The 21,370-nt window shown below is 44.7% G+C and overlaps 1 protein-coding gene across 1 annotated transcript in view; it reads right to left on the bottom strand.

The window, feature by feature from the left end:
- Positions 1–21,370, bottom strand: part of LOC110091332 (uncharacterized) — a 102,548-nt gene that overhangs the window by 13,697 nt on the left and 67,481 nt on the right. The window contains 5 exon segments of the mRNA XM_078386825.1: positions 1,696–1,807; positions 4,063–4,522; positions 9,385–10,478; positions 13,132–13,258; positions 13,934–14,637. Coding sequence (XP_078242951.1) covers positions 1,696–1,807; positions 4,063–4,522; positions 9,385–10,478; positions 13,132–13,258; positions 13,934–14,563 — 2,423 coding nt within the window. The 5' untranslated portion in view covers positions 14,564–14,637.

Below are 21,370 nucleotides of genomic sequence, written 5' to 3'. Positions count from 1 at the left end.
TTATTATTATTATTATTATTATTATTATTATTATTATTATTATTATTATTATTATTATTATTATTATTATTATTACCACCACCACCACCACCACCACCACCACCACCATTGCAGGACGAAAAGTTGCAAAAGCTACACAGTGCCAGTCATAGCATCAGAAGCTGTCTGTCTAGAGAAGACAGCTTCTGTCTGTTACTTGTTTAAGAGGCACCATAAAACCCTCTTCCAGATTCCTGTTTGAAAAAGTATATGCACTGTGTAGTTATGTCAGTTTGATCCCATGTAACTCTGCTAAGGGGATTCTAGGATTTGGTGTTTGGTGAACCTCCCAAACACCTATGCCACAGAACTTTAGATAATCTTGAATTATTATTGCAGATAACTCCAAACACCTTACTAAACTTCCAGACTTCTCAGGTTGAAGGCCCAACAACCAAAGGGGCATCAAAATAACAGGATTATGTAGTGCTGACATATAGGGAGGACCCTAGAATCCTTACAAGAAAAAGAGTGTTAAAATGGTACACACTGGAAAAGTAATACTAAAGGAGTGTCCAATGGAGAGACATTCATTTGCATGTACCAAAACCAAGCCATGTTGAAATGCAGGTGTGGTACTGAGTCCATTTTTGGGGTACTGTGAGTGCTATCCAGCTTTTGGTCTGCAATTTATGGGAGCTGTCCAAGGTGCTTAATCTCGACCTCAACTAGGTTTGGAACGTGGACAATCAAATCATGCTGGGAAAGGGGGAAGACAGCAGGAAAAGAGGAAGGCCAAATCTGAGATGGACCAAGTCTCTAAAGGAAGCCATGGACTTGAGTTTACAAGAGCTGAGCAGGGCTATTGAAGACATGACATTTTGGAGATCACTCATTCATAGAGTTGGAAGTGACTTGATGGCACATAACAAACAAAGAATGAATGAATAAATAAATACAGTGGTGCCTCGCTTAATGGCGATAATCCGTTCCAGGAAAATCGCCGTTAAGCGAAAACATTGTAAAGTGGAAAAAAAAAACACTGAAACCCCTTCAATGCGTTCCAATGGGGTCAAAACTCACTGTCCAGCGAAGATCCTCCATAGGGCAGCCGTTTTCGCTGCCTGTCTTGCGAGGAATCTGTCCCAGAAAACTGTGGGGAGCCATTTTGTTTACCCGGCAGCCATTTTGAAACCGCCAATCAGCTGTTTTAAAATTATCATTTTGCAAAGAATCGGTTCCCAAAGCAGGGATCATTGCAAAGCGAAAAAACCCCATTTAGACCATCGTTTTGTGATTGCAATTGCAATCGCAAAAAGATCATCCTAATGCGGTTTCGTCATAATGCGGGGCAATCGTAAAGCGAGGCACCACTGTATTAGTATTCCTTTCCTGCTTGGTTCTCTTGTAACAGAGGATTGGAGATAGGAGTCCCTGGCATGCGCGCGCGCATGCACATGCACATGCACACGCACACACACATACACACACACCATCTCCCATATCCTTTACACTACTCTAGCATCTGACTCATCCCTATGTTTCGGGGGGATCCTTTTGCATGCTCTGTTAACACTAAACAGAGAAGCACGATCTCCCATTAAAGCAGAGGAAAACCTCAGTACTGTAAAAGGATTTTTCAATGAAACTAAAGAAGGCGGAAGTGAAGCCCATTTGTCATTTAAGTGTTGAGGTCCCAAACAGCAGTTCTAATACATTTCGTAGTCTTCCTCGTCCTCTGACTCCTCCTCCACCTTCAGTACAGGGTGAGAGTAGATCACGGTGAGGATGCCAATCATGCCAGCCACCAGCGTTCCTCCAATGAAGACTGACAAAGCGATCAAACCCAGTGCTAAGAAACCCATTAAGTCAAAATGCAGAAAGCACTCTTGATGGACCTGATCTTCTGCCTTAAAGATTTGCCATCCTTCAAGGTTTGGCGGTGTTTTGCAAGTAATATTTTCACGGTCTGCAGAAGAAAAACACACAAAGGTAGTCAAGGTCTCCATTGTAAGCCATTCATAGAATCATAGAATAAATGAGTTAGAAGGGACCTCTAAGGCCATGACAGACGGTTGTCCAATTTTCTCTTAAATGCCTCCAGCATCGGAGCACGCATCATCTCTCTAGGTGATTGGTCCCGTTGTTGTACTGCTCTAACAGTTAAGTTTTTCATGATAGTCAGCCGAAATCTGGCTTCCTGTAGCTTCAGCCCATTATTATGTGTCTTGCCCTCTGATATGATCAAGAACAGATTCTGACCCTCTTCTGGATGACCACCTTTCAAGTATTTGAAAAGTGCTGTTGTACTTTTCTCAAAGGCTAAACATGCTCAGTTCTTTCAGTCTTTCTTCCTAGGCCTTCGTTTCCAGTCCCTTGATCACCCTTATTGCTCTCCTCCGAATTTGTTGTATCCAGCCCACACTTAACTAAGTTGCTAATATAGTGGGGCAGTATGCCAAAGGCTTTATTGAAATCATGATATGTCTACAGCATTCCCACCATCTACCAGGGTGGTTACCCGATCAAAAAAATGAGATAAGATTAGTCCGGCAGGATTTCTTCTTAACAAATCCATGCTGGCTTCTAGTTATTGCTGCATTGTTTTCAAGGAGCTTGCAGAACGACTTTCTTCAAGACCATTTTTGGTACAGATATGCCTTACAGACAGACAGACAGACAGATAGACAGACAGACAGTATATATATAGTGAATATGCCGAACATGTCATGCAGAGGAGGGGCAGGATCTGTTCTCGATCATCCCAGAGTGACAATGGGCTCAAGTTACAGGAAGCCAGATTTCGGCTGAATATCAGGAAAAAACTCCTGTTAGAGCAGTACAACAGTGGAAACAGTTACTTCAGGAGTTGGTGAGTGCTCCAACACTGGAGGCATTCAAGAAAAACTTAAAACAACCGCCTGGCAGATATCCTTTGATTTATATTCCTGCATTGAGCAGGGGGTTGGCCTAGAAGGCCTCTTCCAACTTAACTATTCTGTGATTCTATGTTCAAGGGTCTGTAAAATAAGAGCTGTTGCCATTTAGTTTGAGAGGGGTTCTGTGACAGAGACAAATAAGTGCCATCCGAAATCTGGATTTTGCCATGGAAGAACGCCTGAAGTGCCCATAAAACATTTATGCAAGTAGCCATAGACATGGAAGTGAGTTAAGGGAGCAACCCAGTGAATAAGAAGCAACTTCATAGAACTCTGAGGAAGAGATTTATCTATTCTCAAAAGCCTTTTTGAGCTGTCTTGGCTTAGATTTGGGGAAATAAGTTAAAACAACTGCTTTAATGGCATAGAACCCTAAATAGAATTCTAAGAAGACTTCACCACTAGCTGTGCTGGTCCGGATATCTGGGAGTTGTAGTCCAAGAACATCTGGGGACCCAAGTTTAAGAAACCCCAGTCTACATATTTCCCAAAAATATAACTTTGCTTTAGATCCATTAAGGAAAACTGATCTTATTTAACTGGTATCCATATAGTCAACATAACTTTATTTTCATTTATTTATTTATTTATTCTATTTATATCCCTCCTATCTGGTCAGTTATACAGACATTATGATTCCAGATAGCCACAGAGTTGAATGACATTCTTTTCTTTATGAAAAAGAATGACTTAGCTTGTGTCGCTCAAGTTTTCTCTGGATGTTATCAGTAAGACGTTAAGGAGGCTTTGCATTAAAAAAAATAGTTCTCCTTCGTTCTTGCATTATTTCCTGTGCCAGGCTGAAAAGAGTCTAGGACGGAGGTAGGTGTACTTAGTTTCCATGTGATAGAATGGATTAAATTGTATTGATGTTTGGGTAAGGTCTGTGTAACTTGCTGTAGCTAATTGTGGCTAATTGACAAGGTGCTAAACTCCATTGTGCAGTTGCGCAATCAAGCCGCATGACCACAACGTGACCCAGCACCTTCTCAAATTAGCTACAGTTATCCACAGGGAGTTATTAAAACCTTACTCGAATGCCAAAAAGGATTGGGCTGACGTCTCAAGATGTAATAAACATGAACTTTTAAAAGTTTTTTTTTAAAGGAATAGAAGTGGAGTTACTCCCACAAAACATCCCCACCTATTAGTTCCACCCGAGAGGTCGCATGATGATTATGAAGGGTCTGCCGCAGCCAGCTGCAGAATTCCAGAAAGCTGCAGTTACAATCCCAGGGGTTCCCCCTGATTCCCAAAGTGTGAAGGTTGTTGAGACTGCCGAACACTTCCACACTCATGGCCTCCAAGCCGCAGTAGCTCAGATCCACGTAGCCGAGTAAAGAGTTTTTGGCAAAGGCCTGCACATTAATCTCCTTGATCATCGGATTCCCGGAGAGGTTCAGAAACAGCAGCCTCTTCAGCTCAGAGAATGTCTGGGGCGTGATGATGGTCAAGAGGTTGTAACTGAGGTCCAGGTACGTCAGCTTCTCTAAGGCGGGAAAGTGGAACTTCTCGCCCATTTGTATCGCGTTGAAGCTACAATCTAGATGGACCAGTTCCACAAAATAGCTGATTTCTAACTGCGATAACTCCGTGAGGCGGTTCTGAGGTAAAATCAGCTCCCTGGTAGTCAGGGGAACTCTCCTGGGAAATTGGAGCATCCATCTTCTTGTGCAGTCCACTCTGAGCTGAGAACATTGGCACTGGGGAGGGCAGCCGGACCCCTTTTCTACCCACATCAGAAAAATCACCCACAAGGCCGTCCGGTGACCACAGGGGAGCCCAAGGAGAGCCCTCATCCTGCGCCCCCCTGCTTTACTTCAACTGCAGGAGGAAGGGGCTGGGCTGGTTTTAAGTAGTTGTATGTGAGCTTTATGACATCAGCTGCCTGGGCCACAAATCTGGAGAGACAATGTGCCTGTTGGATCCTCTGCCTGCCTTTGTGGTCCCCAGTCTGGGAAGGAGACCGACGGTTTGGAAGTGTCTGACAATTTATTGTTTTTGCAGTTACCGAACGGAAGGTAAAGAAGGCTCTGTATGGTAAAGGCACATCATTGCTTTGGAAAATAGATAGTGGATCCTGAAGCTTCCCATCATGCATCCCATAATATGCTGAAAACAAGAGGTGGTTGTAAAGAGACCCAGTGAAGACTCCTCAGGGAAGTTGATTTTGAGGCCAAATCCTTTCCATCCGAATCCTGCTGCAAGAATGGGGAAGAAAAAGCCACAGGATCTCCCTTCCGCTTGGGGACTTCTAGCCTTCCAGAGTCAGTCAGATGTCTTTGGTGATTCAAGTTTTAAAATGCCCTCCCCACTCAGAGCTTGGCTCCTTCTCTTTAGCTCTCTCTACTTGGGTGACCCCCAGATCTGAGGGAGTAAAATTCCCATCTCTGAACCACTATCCTCCTTGCTTATACCTTCACTGCCTTTCCTTTCTTGCTCAAGTTTCTCCAGGGGACTGGAGAAATTAACTCTTTGGGGCGCAAGAAACCACAGTAGAGAAGCCAACTTTTGTGTATGTGTGTGTGTGTGTGTGTTTCTGGACACCTAGGTTTTGACAGTGGCCAGGGGTGCATTTTCACAATTAAAACTAGTGTGCCAGCTGCGACCGTTCCTTGAGAGCGCTGATCCAGCCATGGTGACACATGCCTTAGTAACACACACTCTATGTGGGGCTGCCGACGGAAAGTCTGGAAAGGTCAGCGGGTCCAAAAGGCAGCAGCCAGATTACAGACTGGAGGTGGGCACCGGGATCAAACAACTCCCCTCATTACGGCAGCTCCTCTGGCTGCCCATCATTTTCCAGACAGAAATCAGTGTTGGCTTTAACCTATAAAGATCTAAGCTGCCTTTCTATACAGTACTCATTATTTTTTTCTAAGTAGAACGGCAGGGTTAAAATAATTTAAACCAAACAAAATAAATAAAAAATAAACTTGCTAACTTTTTTCTCTCACTAGAAGTACACTTCACCCGTGCCTTAGGACCAGTGAACCCTCCCTCCCTCTCACTGTTGTTAATCCGTGATATTCAATGTGCCCTGAAAAGATTAACAAACAAACCACTCAGATACTGAGATTTTCTCTGTACAGTTTAAAAGGACCTCAGCTGAAGCAGAAAATCCATCCAGTAAATTCCAGGGAAGGAACGACCTGGTTACCCGCCCAGGAGACAATGGTCTGCAAAGGGCAGCTCTTCAATGAGAGCCATACGAGAAAGGAACGCCACTGCTGGAAAGGACTTTTGCAAATCAAATCAATGGCCTTCCGGTTTTCCAAGCCTTAGACATTTCTTTCCTTTGAGAAATAATGGGAGCACGGCTCATAAGGAATTGTTTAAATCAAAAATATAATGCCTGTAGAGATTTAGCAACACTAAAGGAAGACTCAAGACCTTTTTATAATGGAAACATTTTATTTTTTAAAAAATTCAAAAGTGGTACATGCCGATGCTCCCTATACCCAGGGAGGCACAATAAAATACCCTATACAAGGTTCATGGTAAAAAAAAAAAATTAAGCAAGAGGGACAAGGCCCAGAACCCACACTCCAGGTTGAGAGAGTTACTGACAGTTGAGAGTGTGGAAGTTATTTTCCATAAGTGCCGTATTTTTCCGTGTATGAAACGACACTTTTTTGTTCGAAAATTTGAGGGTCGTTTTATACATGGAAGGAAGCAGTCGCACAAGCGTGCTCAGGAGCCTCTTGCTGCCGCCCAATTATCTCTTCCAGAGCTCACGGTTTGTCCCCTCCGGTGGCCGAGGTGGCGGCAGCAGCAAGAGGCAGAGACGGAGGTGAAGGAGCATTCACACGGGCTGTGGCGCCTCTTCCTGCCTCGTTAGCGAAAAGGAACGGGAGCAACGGCTCCCCTTCCTTTTTTGCTAAAGCCCCGCGCTCCTCGCCTTTTGAGAAGACACAGACGGGAGCAATGGTTCCCCTTCCTTTTTTTGTTAAACTCTGTGCCTCCGTGGCTTAAACTCACGTTGACAGCCGCTTTCCTTGCCTTTTGCCAAGGCACAGGGCTTAGCAAAAAGGGAGCCCTTTGATCCCTACTTTTTTAAATTTCGGGTTAGAAAAAGGGGAGTTTGTCTTATACTTTTGGTCGTCTTGTGAACAGAAAAATATGGTATTTCATTCCTATTACTCACTAACATCACTCGGAAAATTCTTCTACATTACAACACTGGAAAAGGATTTTGTTACATTATCTTGTCCACTGCTCATTGTTTTTTCTAATTTTCTGTAAGTTTGGGGAGGAAAAGACTCCTTATTGATAAGGTAAGAAACAATGTTTTTTTACAAAACAACTATTTCAAAGTACAGTGGTGCCTCGCACAACGGGTGCCTCACACAACGATGAATTCACACAACGATGCCTTTTTCTGTTAAATTTGCCGCCTCACACAGCGATGTTTCCTATGGGGGATTTTCACACAACGATCTCCCTTTTCGCTCCTGTAAGTGTCTTACAATGTTTGGAAGCTGTTTTAAATGATTGCAATGGTTAGCCCACCTCCTGAAACCTACGCAAACTGATTTTGGTGTTGTTCTGACACTTCGTTAATTTATGATGATTTTTTGAATTTTCTCCATTGGAAACCATTGGATGGTCTGTCTAATGGTTTCCAATGGAGAAAACAAAAAATCATCATAAATTAACGAAGTGTCAGAACAACACCAAAATCAGTTTGCATAGGTTTCAGGAGGTGGGCTAACCATTGCAATCATTTAAAACAGCCTCCAAACATTGTAAGACACTTTTACAGGAGCGAAAAAGGACTTCGCAAAGCCATTGAAATGTATTGAGTCGGCTTCAATACATTCCAATGAAGGAAACATTGTTTCACACAGCGATGTTTCCTATGGGGATTTTCACTCAGTGATGGCAATCTGTTCCAATTGGAACGGATTAACCGGTTTTCAATGCATTCCTATGGGAAATGGTGTTTCACAGAACGATGTTTCACACAACGTTGATTTTTTTGGAACCAATTAACATCGTTGTGTGAGGCACCACTGTATTTCAAAATGCCTGCCAGATATAACTTTTGATGTAACTTTTGAAAGCCCCCTGAAGGGACACCCATTACAACAATGTACAACTCCCATTCTACAAGACTTTTGAAAAGTAACATTCAATATTGTGCTTATCCAGAACAGTATTTAGTTACAGAGAACTATCTTGCCTACAGCTAGTTACTGCCAACTCTAGATTCTAAGGACCCTTTCCATCTCTCCATTTGCAAATAGTGTCATTTCTTCCATCACTGTTCAATCCAATTATACCTTTTTTTAAAAAAAATTCTCAAATTTATTTTCCGAACATGCAACGACCTTGCAGTTTTCACTGGGAGGTTCCCTAAGGAATATCCATTGGGATTTCCTCTGAAATTTAGAGCTAAATATAACTGGGAGTCCCAGCCCTAGAACACCCAAGAAATGAATGGGGTTTACTTAAGCGTTGAGCTCACCATTGGGCAATTAATTCAATGGACTTACTCTAAGTCAGTGGTTTCCAACCTTGGGTCCCCTGATGTTCTTGGACTACAACTCCCAGAATCCTTCACCACTAGGTGTGCTGACTAGGATTTCAGGGAGTTATCCTCCAAGAACCTCCAGGGAACCGAGGTTGAGAACCACAGCTCTAGTTGGACCACCCACTGGGCCTTTCCAGCTGTAGGATATTCAAAATACAGTAGGACCCTGCTATCCGTGGGATCAGTATCCACTGGTTAATTTATCTGCTATCTCAAAATCCTAAATACCTCCACCGAACACCTATTTCTACGCATATCCAGAGTGTATCTACCACAACTGGCCACTAGAGGCAGACAGACGATGAAATTTACAGTGTTTAATACAGTGGTGCCTCGCATAACGAGCGCACCGTTTAACAACGAATCCGCGACGGATTGCAATGTTTAGATAGGCTAAACATCGCATTGCGATGATCGGTAAGCGTTTCGCTTACTGATCTTCGCATTGCGATGTTTAGAAAACAGCTGATCAGCGGTTCCAAAATGGCCGCCGGATCAGCAAAATGGCCGCCCGCAGCATTTTCGTGACCTGCCTTCGCTTACCGGGAAGCGAAAATGGCAGCCGGATGGGGGAATCTTCGCTTACCGGTGAGTTTTTCCCCCATAGGAACGCATTAAACCGAGTTTAATGCGTTCCTATGGGGTTCCCCCCCCGCATAGCAACGAATCCGGATAGTGACGTTAATCCTGGAACAGATTAACGTCGCTATGCGGGGCACCACTGTATTTCGGCATGGAACTGATCCCCTGAGGATACCACAGTCCTAGTGTAGTACCATCCCATAATACTCACATAAAGACAGACTATCCGAAAAACATTTTTCTATGGCTCTTCTCCTAGAGCGATTCCTGGGCAATCATTCAGGTGAAGTCACTAACTGAAACATTTCCAACATGGAGGGCTTACATATGATGGCTATAAATCCTTACATGTTTCTTAAAGAATTTCGCCGCTTTGAAGCTTTTCCCACACTGAAAGCATTTCTATGGCCTCTCTCCAGTATGAATTACCCGATGGGTTTTCAACTGGTAGCTCCGCCCGAAGCTTTTCCCACACTCCAGGCATGTGTATGGTTTCTCTCCAGTATGAATCCTCCAGTGGTCCACCAGGCTTCCTTGGTGAGTGAAGCATCTCCCACACTGAGAGCATTCATACGGTTTCTCTCCAGTATGAATTCTCCAGTGCTTCATCAGGTATCCTTGATCATTGAAGCATTTCCCGCACTGAGAGCATTTATACGGTTTCTCTCCAGTATGAATCCTCCGGTGCCTCATCAGGTTTCCTTTATTATTGAAGCATTTCCCACACGGAGAGCATTTGCACGGTTTCTCTCCAGTATGAATCCGTTGATGTTTATTCAAGTTTTCTCTCTGAGGAAAACACTTCCCACACTGAGAGCATTCATACGGTTTCTCTCCAGTATGAGATTTCTGGTGGATCACCAAATTTCTTCCCTGAGGGAATCCTTTTCCGGAATGAGAACATTCAAATAGCCTTCCCTCATTTTTAATTCCATGACTCTCCCCACACGCAGAATCCTTAGGGTCCTCTTCTGGACGACCGCACTGATACGTGTCCAAATTATCTCCTTCCACATTTTCCAAAAATTCTGGTTTAATTTCTCCAGTTACCACTATTTGTTGTTTATCAGAGTAAACATTTTCATGGAATGTTGTTTCCTCTGATGTGACACATTCATTGTGGTTCTTTCTGGTACGGATCCTGTCAGGTTCTGATTTGCAAGGATACCTCCGGCTGCACTTGAGGGTTGTGGGTGTTTCCTCCCTTGTAGACATTTTGGAAGGCTGGCATACTGTAGCTGTAAGATGGTCCCTGAACTCATTACGTTCCTTGTCTCTCTCTACTGACTGCTCTGCTTTCAATCCACATTCTTCCTGACGTATCTCAGTTCTCTTCAGCAGGTTCACTTCGCTTGCCGGGGCAGTGGTTCTGGCAACATCCATCGGCTGATTTCTTTCCCACTGAGGATTCTCCATCTTGATCTGCCTTCCCAGCGTGTCATCTGTAAAGAAAAAATAATTTTGCTCATTCTTTGGACTCCAGAGAAAGGCTCTGGAGCAGTCGTTCCCAACCTTGGGTGCCCAGATGTTTTTGAACTACAGCTGCCAGAAATCCTGTCCACCACAGCTACTGGTGAAGGCTTCTGGGAGTTGTAGTCCAGGAACATCTGGGGATCCAAGGTTGGGAATCACAGTGATTTTTGTTAATTTATTTTGTTGGTTTTTACATCACAGGATGCCAAACACAATGCTTTTGTTAACCCATTTTTCAGGTAAAATAAGAGAACTTAAAAACTCTCCCTGACATTGTTTTTAAAATAAGGAACTAATTAAGAATAATAAAAATTCACGCATTGTCAAGCCCATTCTGACTTAGGCAACTCTTTTCAGGGTTTCCCACGTAGAGAATATTCAGAAGTGCTTTACCTTTACCTTCCTCTAGAGCAGGGGTGTCCAACCTTTCACCTTCCCTGGGCCACATTAGAAGATGAAAATTTGGTTTGGGCCGCATGGGGGGGCAGTCCTAGCCGTCCTCCGCAGCCCCGCTCCAAGCACGCTTACTGGCAGCTCCGATCTCAGACAGCATAGGCTGCCAGCTTCGACTCCAGCGGCTTTATGGGGCCGGGAGGGGGTCCACCTATTGACGGGGACGGCGCAATGCAGTCACGCAGCCCCCCGTCCCCTCCCCTCCCACTCTTTCCTTCCTTCCCTCTCTCCCGGACATGCCCCGACCACATTCCGGCCTCAAGCGCCGGCAGTGTAACTTGAAACTTTGGAATTTCTTTTAAAATAAAAAAATTGCACTGGGCCGCATTACGAGCTGACCTGGGCCGCATGCGGCCCTCGGGCCGCAGGTTGGACAAGCCTGCTCTAGAGGGTGCCCTGTGACTGTGCAGCTTGCCCAAGGACACCCAGGCTGGATTTTTTGGGATACGCAGGAGGGAATCGAACTCCCAGCCTCTGGCTCTGCAGTCAGATACCTAAACCACTGAGATACCCAGCCAGAACTAATGTCTGCCTAATTATGAAGAAACAGTTTAATTCTTTAAACGAAGCAACCTCTTTGAAAAACAACAAAGAATGAAGAAAAAAAGATGTTTTATATCCAATGGTGGTCCTCCACCAGCATAACTGGCACTCCTGGCAGAAAACATCCTGGCTAACGTTTCACAAATCCTCTTTGGGGAGGGAAATTCCAGGCCCTTTTGGTTAATAGGGGAGGCGGTCCATTTTCTTGCTAATTTGTAATAGTCAAAATCCTATTAATCAGGTCCACTGGTGTATTAAGCAATCCCTGTAAATTCTGGGAGGTGAATTTATCCTGTCACTGAAAGAATAAAATGTCAGTGTAGGCATTGGCTGTTCTGCGCTGATTCAGCTTGGCACACAGCAAACACTTATGCTGACTTCTTCTGCTACCTGTTTCCTTACTTAACAACAACAATAACAAAGAGACCGAAAATGGTCTATTTCTGACACAGTTCATCGTCCTGGCAGGGGTAGCCGACAAAGCTGAAGGGCTGAGGGATGAAAAGAGCCAGGATCCTGCCTTCAAGGGAAAGATGCCTGAGCCAAAGCCAGAAGATGATGACTAATATTCATCATCCTACTCATATTCTGTCAATACTGTTGCTTCTCCATGCAGATCTCCACCAGAGAGCTATATTTTAAGCAAAAAAGCTGGGAACGGAATATAACTCATGGATGTATTGGTTCTTTTCAGGTACAGGACGATTCCCATAGCCAGAGGGGAGATATGGCTCCAAGACCCCCCGTGGAGGCTTAAAGACAGGGATTACAGTACAGTGGGGTCTTGACTTGAGAACTTAATCCGTATTGGAAGGCAGTTCTCAAGTCAAAAAGTCTGTAAGTCAAGTCTCCATTGACCTACGGTGCATTGAAAACCAATTAATCCCGTAACAGGCCGTTTTTGTTCCATTTTGGTTTTTTTCTGGTCTGTAAGTCAATTCTCAGGCTGCAAGTCAAACCTAAATTTTGCGGCCAGAGAAGTCTGCAACTCAAAAAGTCTGTAAGTCAAGCCGTCTGTAAGTCAAGGGTCCGCTGTATAGTGAACACTATTATAACAGTGAATGCTATACCTAGCATAGTTTCTGGCTCCCTCTAGTGCTAAATTCTGGGAATGTAAAAGGTAAAAAACACTCCTGGAAGGCATCCGGAGCCAGATCTGTGGCCTATGGATTGGAAGGGGGAGGCGGGGAAAGTGCCAAACTTGAATTTGGCGCTTTCCCCGCCTCCCTCTTCTGGTCCGTAGGTTGATTTTCCGGCCGCAAGTCGAAGTGAAGATTTGCGGCCGGAGAAAAACGGATCTTGAAAAGTTCATAAGTGGAGCCAAGCGTAAGTCGAGACTCCACCATACCTAGCATAGTCTCTGGCTCCCTCTAGTGCTAAATTCTGGGAATGTCATAATTAAAAAACACTTGGGGGATTTTTCTTTTAATTCTTTTGATATTTTCAGACTCTGGATAAGTGAATCTGTGGATACTGACTCCGTGGATAAAGGGTCCTACTGTATATGTGCTCAGAATTTGAACACAGGTTCTCTTCTTTTCGCTCATCTGCTTTTTCCCCTTAATTCTTCAAATGGCAAATCAAACGAGCAGATGTGGAGGAGACCAGAGAGAAAAATCTCCTTACCCAAAGAGTCGACAGTCTCGCCCTCCTCCTGCAGAACCTGCCAGAATACGGTCTGACTGCTTGGCTGGGTCAGATCCTGGTGGCTCTTGAACAAAGATGGGCACGTTTCCTTGGCGACCATCAGCCCCTGTACAGATGGGGAAAAAATGGGAGCCATTTCCTTTGAGGTAAGACTTTGTCATGGGTAAAAAAGAAGAAAGCTAAGGCAAAACACAACAGAAAACCATATAACTGACAGCAGGAAGTCCACCAAAAAGCATCCATGGAACATATTTTTGAAAAAGATGAGTTTTCTCATGATTTTGAAGTACCCTAGGCATGAGGATGGCAAAACTTCCCTGCATCCCTTCAGTTTGAGCCTCTAACCATTTGTTGTTTTGTAGCTTTTCACAGAATCTGTGAAGAACGGAGTGGGAAGGGGCCTCTAAGGGCATCCTGCTCAATGCAGGAATTCAAATCAAAGCTGATCTGACAGAGTGTTGGCCAATTATCTCTTGAAAATTGCCTCCAGTGTTTGTTTTAATACGGTTTGGGTCATTTTGAAGAGAAAGGTGAGGTATCCATATTTGAAAATAAAAATATAAATAAAACCCATATTTACTAAAATGGCAACAATAAAAATAGAGAAAAGAAAGTTGTGCATGTAGCAATTAGACCGAGCTATACTTTTGAAAGGAATAAACATCATCTTATTTGGAATGGCACTTAACAGATAAGATTAAACTGGCTTAGAAGAGGTATTATAAATTTTGTTAGCCTAAACCACGTTCTGTGCTCTCTTAAGCAATACACAGGATCTCACCTGCCACTTTGCTCTCTCAGTCCCTTCCTGGATCATGAGGAAGTCCTCCACCAGGGCCACAGCCTGGGAACACGTGTCGGGCCCTCCTGCCCGGATCCAGCCCTGAACGTCCGGGGGAAGGCTGGCCAGGAACTGTTCCAGGATCTGCTCCTTGCTGCGTCTCTCCGGCCTCAGCCACCAGTGGCAAAGCTCCTGGACTTGGCTGTGAAGCCTCCGGGGGTCTTCCACCTCCTGGCAGGAGAAGTCCCTGAAGTGCTGGCGTCTCACCTCCATCCTCAGGGCATCTCCTCGCAAAATGGCAGCCTTCACTTTCCCATAATCCTCCCTGTCTCCGGCTTCCAGGCTCTGAAAGGCCTCTTCGGCTTCCCCATTCAGTGCTGGCAGCAGCCGGGCCACCAACTCCTCTTTGGGCCAATGGCAGGCTTTGGCCACTTGCTCAAAGGAGGCCAGGAAGGCCTTGGCATCATCCCACAGGGCAACCTCAGAGATCACAGACTTTTCCCCTCTTCTAGAACTGGACTCCAGCATCTCCAGAAACTCCTGCCACTGGGCTTCCCAGCACTGCTGGAGCCCCTTCTCGGCTTCCTTCTTGACCTCTTGCAATCTTCCCCCACGGCCTGCATCTGCCATAAGCTCAGCCCAGACTCCGCTCGTAGCTTTTCCTCCTATTCCTCTTTGGCTTCTTCGCTGCTTTTCTCTACCACCTAGAATAAGAATATTTGCAAGTGAGATCTCCTGTTGCAGAATATCTTATAGAATAACTGAAGCCTCATAGTCTTTGGAAAAGAATATTTCTGAAAAGCAAGAAAAACATTTTACCCCATTTTCTACTTTAAAGGTATGACACAGAGTAAAAACCAGTGAAAACGTGTATGGACCAATGGGTAAGTAATATAGTAATTATAATAGTAGTCTTAGAACTGGAGAGCTGGAAGAAATTAAAGGAGAAAATGGGAGTAAATTAATGAGAAGTTGAGTTATGAAGGTGAATCTTCACAGATATAGTAAATTGTGGAACAAACAAATAATGGATAATATGTCTGCTTTAAGGAAAACTCTTATCAAGTAGTGTAGAGATATGGTGTTGAACACCAGTGAATTTGAATATGTTGCATAAAAATGTATCATCTCTGTGCTAAAAGTGCAAATAAGAAAAAGGGACATTTTAAAATATGTGGTGGTCTTGCAAAACATTGAAGAAGGAATGGATAATAATTTTTAAAGAGCCCAGAGAAATAATTGCTTGGCTCCGTTCCTTCTTGGAGGACTGTCCCCAGAGAGTACAGCTTGGGGAGAATGTTTCGGCCCCGTGGTGCCTTAATTGTGGGGTCCCACAGGGGTCGATCATCTCCCCAATGCTGTTTAATATCTACATGAGGCCGCTGGAGGGGTCATCAGGAGGTGTGGAGCGCAGTGCCATCAATATGCGGATGACACACAGCTCTACATCTCCTTTTTTCCAACTGCAGGAGATGCCGTTCTGTCCCTTCGGCGTTGCCTGGAGGCTGTACAGGAATGGATGCAGGAGAACGGGCTGAGGCTGAACCCGGACAAGACGGAGGTACTGAGGGTGGGCGCCCCCACACCTGGGGACATGGGAAACTCCCTCATTTTTTGGGGGGGTGACCCTGCCCGTCAGGGATGGGGTCCGTAGCTTGGGTGTCCATCTTGACCCGGCGCTCACCATGGAGACCCAGGTGGCGTCCGTGGTCCGTTCCACTTTTTTCCATCTCAGGCGGATAGCCCAGCTGCGGCCCTACCTTGATGTGGGGTCTCTCACCACTCTGGTGCATGCGCTTGTAGTCTCGAGATTAGACCACTGTAATGCGCTCTACGTGGGGCTACCTTTGAGATTGCTGCGGAAACTACAGGTGGTGCAGAATGCGGCGGCCAGACTACTCAGTGGGCTGAGAAGATACCAACATATCTCCCCCACTCTGGCCGCATTGCATTGGCTGCCCATCCGATTCCGCATTGATTTCAAAGTGTTAACGCTTACTTACAAAGCCCTAAACGGTTTAGGACCTCGATACTTGGCGGAACGCCTTCTCCCACCTAGATCTACCCGTGTCACTCGCGCGAGCCAGGAGATAAGGCTGAGGAGCCTAATGCCGAGAGAGGCCCGAAAGGAAAAGACCAGAATCCGGGCCTTCTCGGCGGTGGCTCCTCGCCTTTGGAACAACTTGCCCCCTGAGATTCGCGCGGCTCCCTCGCTGGGCATTTTTAAGAAACAACTAAAAACATTGATGTATAGGCGGGCCTTCCCAACAGAAAACCCTTGACGATCTTTTTTCTTATTCTGTTCTTTATTTTTTTAATTTACGTTTCTGCTGTAAAGTTTTAAAATTACATTGTTGTTTTTACTGTAAGCCGCCTAGAGTGGTCTAATATGATCAGATAGGCGGGATAGAAATAAAATAAATAAATAAATAAATAAATAAATTGGTGTGGATATAAAAATGTCTTCCATAACTTGCCTTGTTGAACATGGTTAATAATAACCAAAGGAAGAGAGAAGTTAAGGAATTCATTATCATAACAATGTCTGTGGCAAAGTTAAGATTTGCAAAGAATTGGAAAAGTCATAACCAAGTTAACGTTGAGGAACGGTACAAAGAAATGTGGAATATGGCCATTCATGATAAATTGACTTGTGACAAGAAAATCAAAACAGCAATATCAAATAGTATTGATTTTAAAGAAAAATGAAAGGCATTTTAATATATGTGTTTCAGAAAGGAAAGGCTTATAGACCGGGCGAAGAATCCGTGTTTCTGGAGAGAAAGGGGCAATGTAGAATGAAAAAAATAAAGAATATGAATCTGGTCCCAAGGGGGAGGGTGGCACAGAGTTGAGAAATGAGAGTATGGTTAAGTTGATTTAATGTAGTGCACTGTAAATTTGTGGTTTTATTACTTTCTTTTTTTATTTATTTATTTTAAAAAGAACTGCAGAGCTGGGTAGATCATCAAGTCCAGCCCCTCTCAAGGAAGCCCAGTGGGGGAAATAAACTCTGGCTCCACACCCTGAGGCCTAAACCACTGAGCGATCAGGATTGATTCTGGTCCCATGGCAGAGCTCCCTGGTTGAGAGAAGCCAGAGGTTGGGAGTTCGATTCCTCCCTCTGCCTCCTTCAGGAACCGCCAGCCTGGGTGGTCTTGGGCAAGCTGTACCGTCCCAAGAGCCCCCCTCAAAAAAAAGAAGGGAAGGATCCCCCACTTCTCACTCTTCTCTCTCTCCCTCTGTGGAAACCCTCAAAATGGCTGCCATAAATCAGAATGAATAGGGACCGTGTGGAAGAGGGCGAGTCCCCGTGGCCTGCCTGGCCAGCTTGTTGTCCGCCCTGACTCTCTCGGAGGCTGCTTGGGGAGCCCCCTCAGCCAGTGGGGCCACCTCCGCAGTCCTGATAAAGCCCCACATGGCTGCGAAACCCTGCGTTTTTACTCGCAAGGAAGTCTGCCTCCCAACTCACGGCAAAGAAATGCCTGCCCGAGTTTCCCTCCCGGGGGGGGGACCAAAATAAAAGGGGCGAAAACGCCTCTCCAGCCCCCACTCGGCGCCTCTCTGGGCCCTTCGGAGCCTCCCTGTGGAGTCGGAAAGAGGGCAAAAAATGCAGGACTGGCGGGAGGGCTTCCAGGCACCCCCGCCTCCTTTAGCCAGCAAGAATGCTCAAGGGAAGGACGGTCCCGACATCCTACCAGAGACGACGAGGAGGCTTGTGTGACTCGGTAGGCTTGCTTGCTCGCGTGTTTTCTCTTCTCTTTCGGCTCCTTAGCTTCGTCGAGGCTCCGAGCCTAACCGGGAAGGTGGCCCCTTCCTGGGCTTTGGAGATGGGGAGGCGGTGGCTCTTCCCTGGGGCTTTTCTCTGGCCTTCCTCCTCCTCCTCCTCTTCTTCCTCGGGGCAGAAAAGCCTGCCCCCTCTTGGGCGACGCTATCGTTACAATTTCCCTCCCTTCTTCCCTCTCTTTAGCCAAACAGCCAAACAGAGAGAGTTTCACAAACGAAAGCCTTTGTGATTTAATGAAGGGATATACAGTACTGTAATTTTCTGAACTTGGTGCTTAGGCTGAAGAAGATAAATGATACCGAAATCTAACTGCATGTTTGCTTGATATTTTTGCTTGCTCTGTTTTTTTACAGTGGTCTAATAAAGGTACCACATCATCCTGCATTGATAGAAAACCATGTTCATCCCCTCTCAGTTCTCAGTTGGTGTTCAGTCAGTAGGTTTAGTTTGCTGTTGATCTGTTCACAACTGTAAGTAATGAAAGGTTTCTATTCTTTCTCCTACAAATGGGTCAGAGTGAGACCTTAAGGGCCAGTTCATAAGAAAGGGTCGAACTCTCTGGGGAACTGGAAGCCATTTCTCCTCTGTGAATCTCTGTACTTCTGCTGTACAGAACAAAGGGATTTTACCAGAAATTCAAAATTCTGCACCAAGTAAGAACCACAGAACTAAGCAGGGAAACAGTACTTAGGCCAATATTTTGACTGAAACTTTTTGCCCTGAAAAGTTTTTTTGACTTGTGGCAATTAGCAAGGATACTGTTTTTGTCTTCACACTTTGCCTGCCTATTCTTGCGTGTTCCAATCCTCTTGAAAATACAGATAAGTTGGGAAAGCTGGCATTTTTATATGGCAGGTGAGCTAAGGCCCCATCTTCCTAGACTGTCATCATCGGGTAGTTTCCCAGGACCAGATGTGCCACCCCAAATAACTTGGATGAATGGAGGACAAAAGGAAGGGTTCAACATATAGATGAGTTGGGCATGTCTCGATAGCAGAAGGGAAGCCAGAATGGTAATGGGACTGATTGATATCCTCCAATATCTGAAGGGCTCCCTTATCGAAGATGGTCCTGATATATCCAGAATTGCTGGATAGCTCAAGAGTTTAGGTCTCTGGCTATGGAATCTGAGGTTGGGAGATCTTCCTGGTGGATAGTAGAATGGATTGCTATTGAAAAAGGATAAATTCTCCTTCGTTCAATTTTTTTTTAAACAGAGGTTAGCCATCTTTTAGGGCTGCTGTAGCTGTTGGTTCCTAGGTCAGACTAGATGACCTCGGAGTATATTTTCAACTCTACAGTTCTAAAATATTTAGAACAAGAATGGGGCCATATTAACCTTTCAAATCACCACATTTTCATGGAATATTCAAATTTTTTATTGACCAAAGAGACAGGCCTCTTTTTTTTACGGAGAGTATGCCACCTCACAGAATTTCTCCATTTCACAACAGGTAACATTCGAAACAAAATGTCCTTTCCTCTGGAAGTGGCCCATGAGGGCTAGACTTCTCCCTAACCTTTTGGCAGGTTGATCAACAGCACAGCTTGAGGGGGAATAAAATACTTTTTGGGTTCCAGTTTATATATTTTGTTTAAGTGGGCTTGGCCTGAGTCATGCTGCCACCGGGGGGGAGGGGATTCTGGAAACTGTAGTCCAAACTCACCCTGATTAACAGGATATAAACCATGGGAACTGGCTTCTCCCACGTCTCGTACAAATGAATTGGAATGCCTCATTTCACACTGAAAACAGCTGAGGGTGAGCGGGATCTGAAGAAGAAGAAGCAAGCAAGCAGATCGTGTCCGACAGAGTTAAGCAAGGCAGCTGCCCCATCTCTGGTGACAGAACATAAAAGGGCAAACAGGACACAGTGCAAGCCAAACCCTTCTGTCGGCAATTCAGGCTTCCTCTTTCGAAGCTTTGTTCGTCCTTGGTCGACACCCCAGTGTGGCCACTGCACAGGAGTTGGGACTGTGGACGTCAAACGGTCACAACTTCAATGGTGTGACCAGCATCATCATTCACACCCATCCCAGCCCCAACACACATACAAAGGAGAAGTAAAGAGCCAGCACCATGTTCTCTTTCAATTCTAGATTTTTTTTTTAAAAAAAATCTCTTAAAATGTATAATGCACTGGAAAGGAGAAATCAGCTGTCCGACAGCAAAAGGCCCATTGAGCAGATAAGAGTGATAGATTGAAAAATAATAACCCCATGTTGCAGAAATTAAAACACTTAGGATACTACAGTACTGTACATAGATATTTATTTTATTTAGTATTTTCGGACAGCAGATGAGTGAATCAGCGGATATGATCCCGTGGATTGGGAGGGGGTCCTCCTGTACTATATTCTCTCTGTTTTGGCTACTCAAATGTCCAAAATGAATCATCACTCTGTTAGGACCTTCTTCCATCAATGTTCATTCCTCTCTGCGTGGTGTTTTTAAACCTGCACTCAGGCATGTAGGTTGCTCTTCATACAGTAAGTTCACTGGGACTCTTTTTATTGTCTGACATTAAAAAGTCATCACTCTTTTTATTTATTGAGGTTGCAGAATTTAATTAATTCAGGGTATAAATGGCTATCACACTTAGAAAGAAAAAATTAAATTAAATTAAATTAAAATTTCATAACACCTCAAAGCAACATCTACTAGTGGTTGTGAGTCAGTGAGCATGAAACAACAAATACAATTTACGCTGATAGAGGAGTTCACATATGCCAAAATGATTCAAAATTTATCAACTTGACCTCCGAGTTAAAATAAACGACCCTCTGCCAACCCAGTAAAATACTTTGCTTCTGATAAAAATAAACAAGCCACAACTCCTGAAGAAACAAAATCAGCACTTTTATGTAGTCGCCTTAAAATAAAATGATTTAAAACATGCTAAACCCAATTCAAATAAGATTTTTTTCCTCTAGTGTAGCCACACTTTAAGTGGAGATGAGTACTTGTTGCTAATGAAAAGAATAAAGAGTTGGAAAGGGGGGAATTTGTGGCAAGAGAACCAGGTGGCAGACCAGTTAAGAGAGTGTTGGGTTAGGGGTAGAGATGGGCACGAACCCCCAACTTGACAGTTCGTGCTGGTTCAGAAGAAGTCCAATCAGGTTTCCACATTTTAGTGCCCTGCCCCCTCTGGGAGGCACCCAGTCAGAAACAGCAGCCTGGTTCCCCTGCTCCGCCTCCTCTGGGCGCTGCCTCTGAGGGGGCACCTGCCAGAGGGGACGGGGACGAATTGGTGGTTCGTGCCCATCTCTGATTAGATGTTCCCAATGATTTCGCACCATGGCCCTTTGGTTATAAACCAAAGGGTTCTCCTGAGCACAGATGAGAAGAGCTGTCAATGTCAGTCACAGAGGCTCGGACACTTTTATCCCCTGCATCTTTTGGAACAAGAAATGTCTCCCATTCAAGGGTTTTGTAATGTCCCCGCCCAATGGGTCCTCTGATGCCTGCTCAAGATGTCTCTCTGAGAAAAGTTTTCCCCACACTTGAATGCCAAAAGGGATTGGGCTGACGTCTCAAGATGTAATAAATATTAACTTTTAATTTTTTAAAAAAAGAATAGAAGCGGAGTTATTCCCACGTAACGTCCCCACCTATTAGTTCCACCCGAGGGGTCGCGTGATGACTATGA

The sequence above is a fragment of the Pogona vitticeps genome, chromosome 2, assembly GCF_051106095.1.
Source record: "Pogona vitticeps strain Pit_001003342236 chromosome 2, PviZW2.1, whole genome shotgun sequence".
Taxonomy (NCBI): Eukaryota; Metazoa; Chordata; class Lepidosauria; order Squamata; family Agamidae; genus Pogona; species Pogona vitticeps.
The sequence above is the reverse complement of the archived record's forward strand: the minus strand, read 5'-3'. Positions and strand labels throughout refer to the sequence as shown.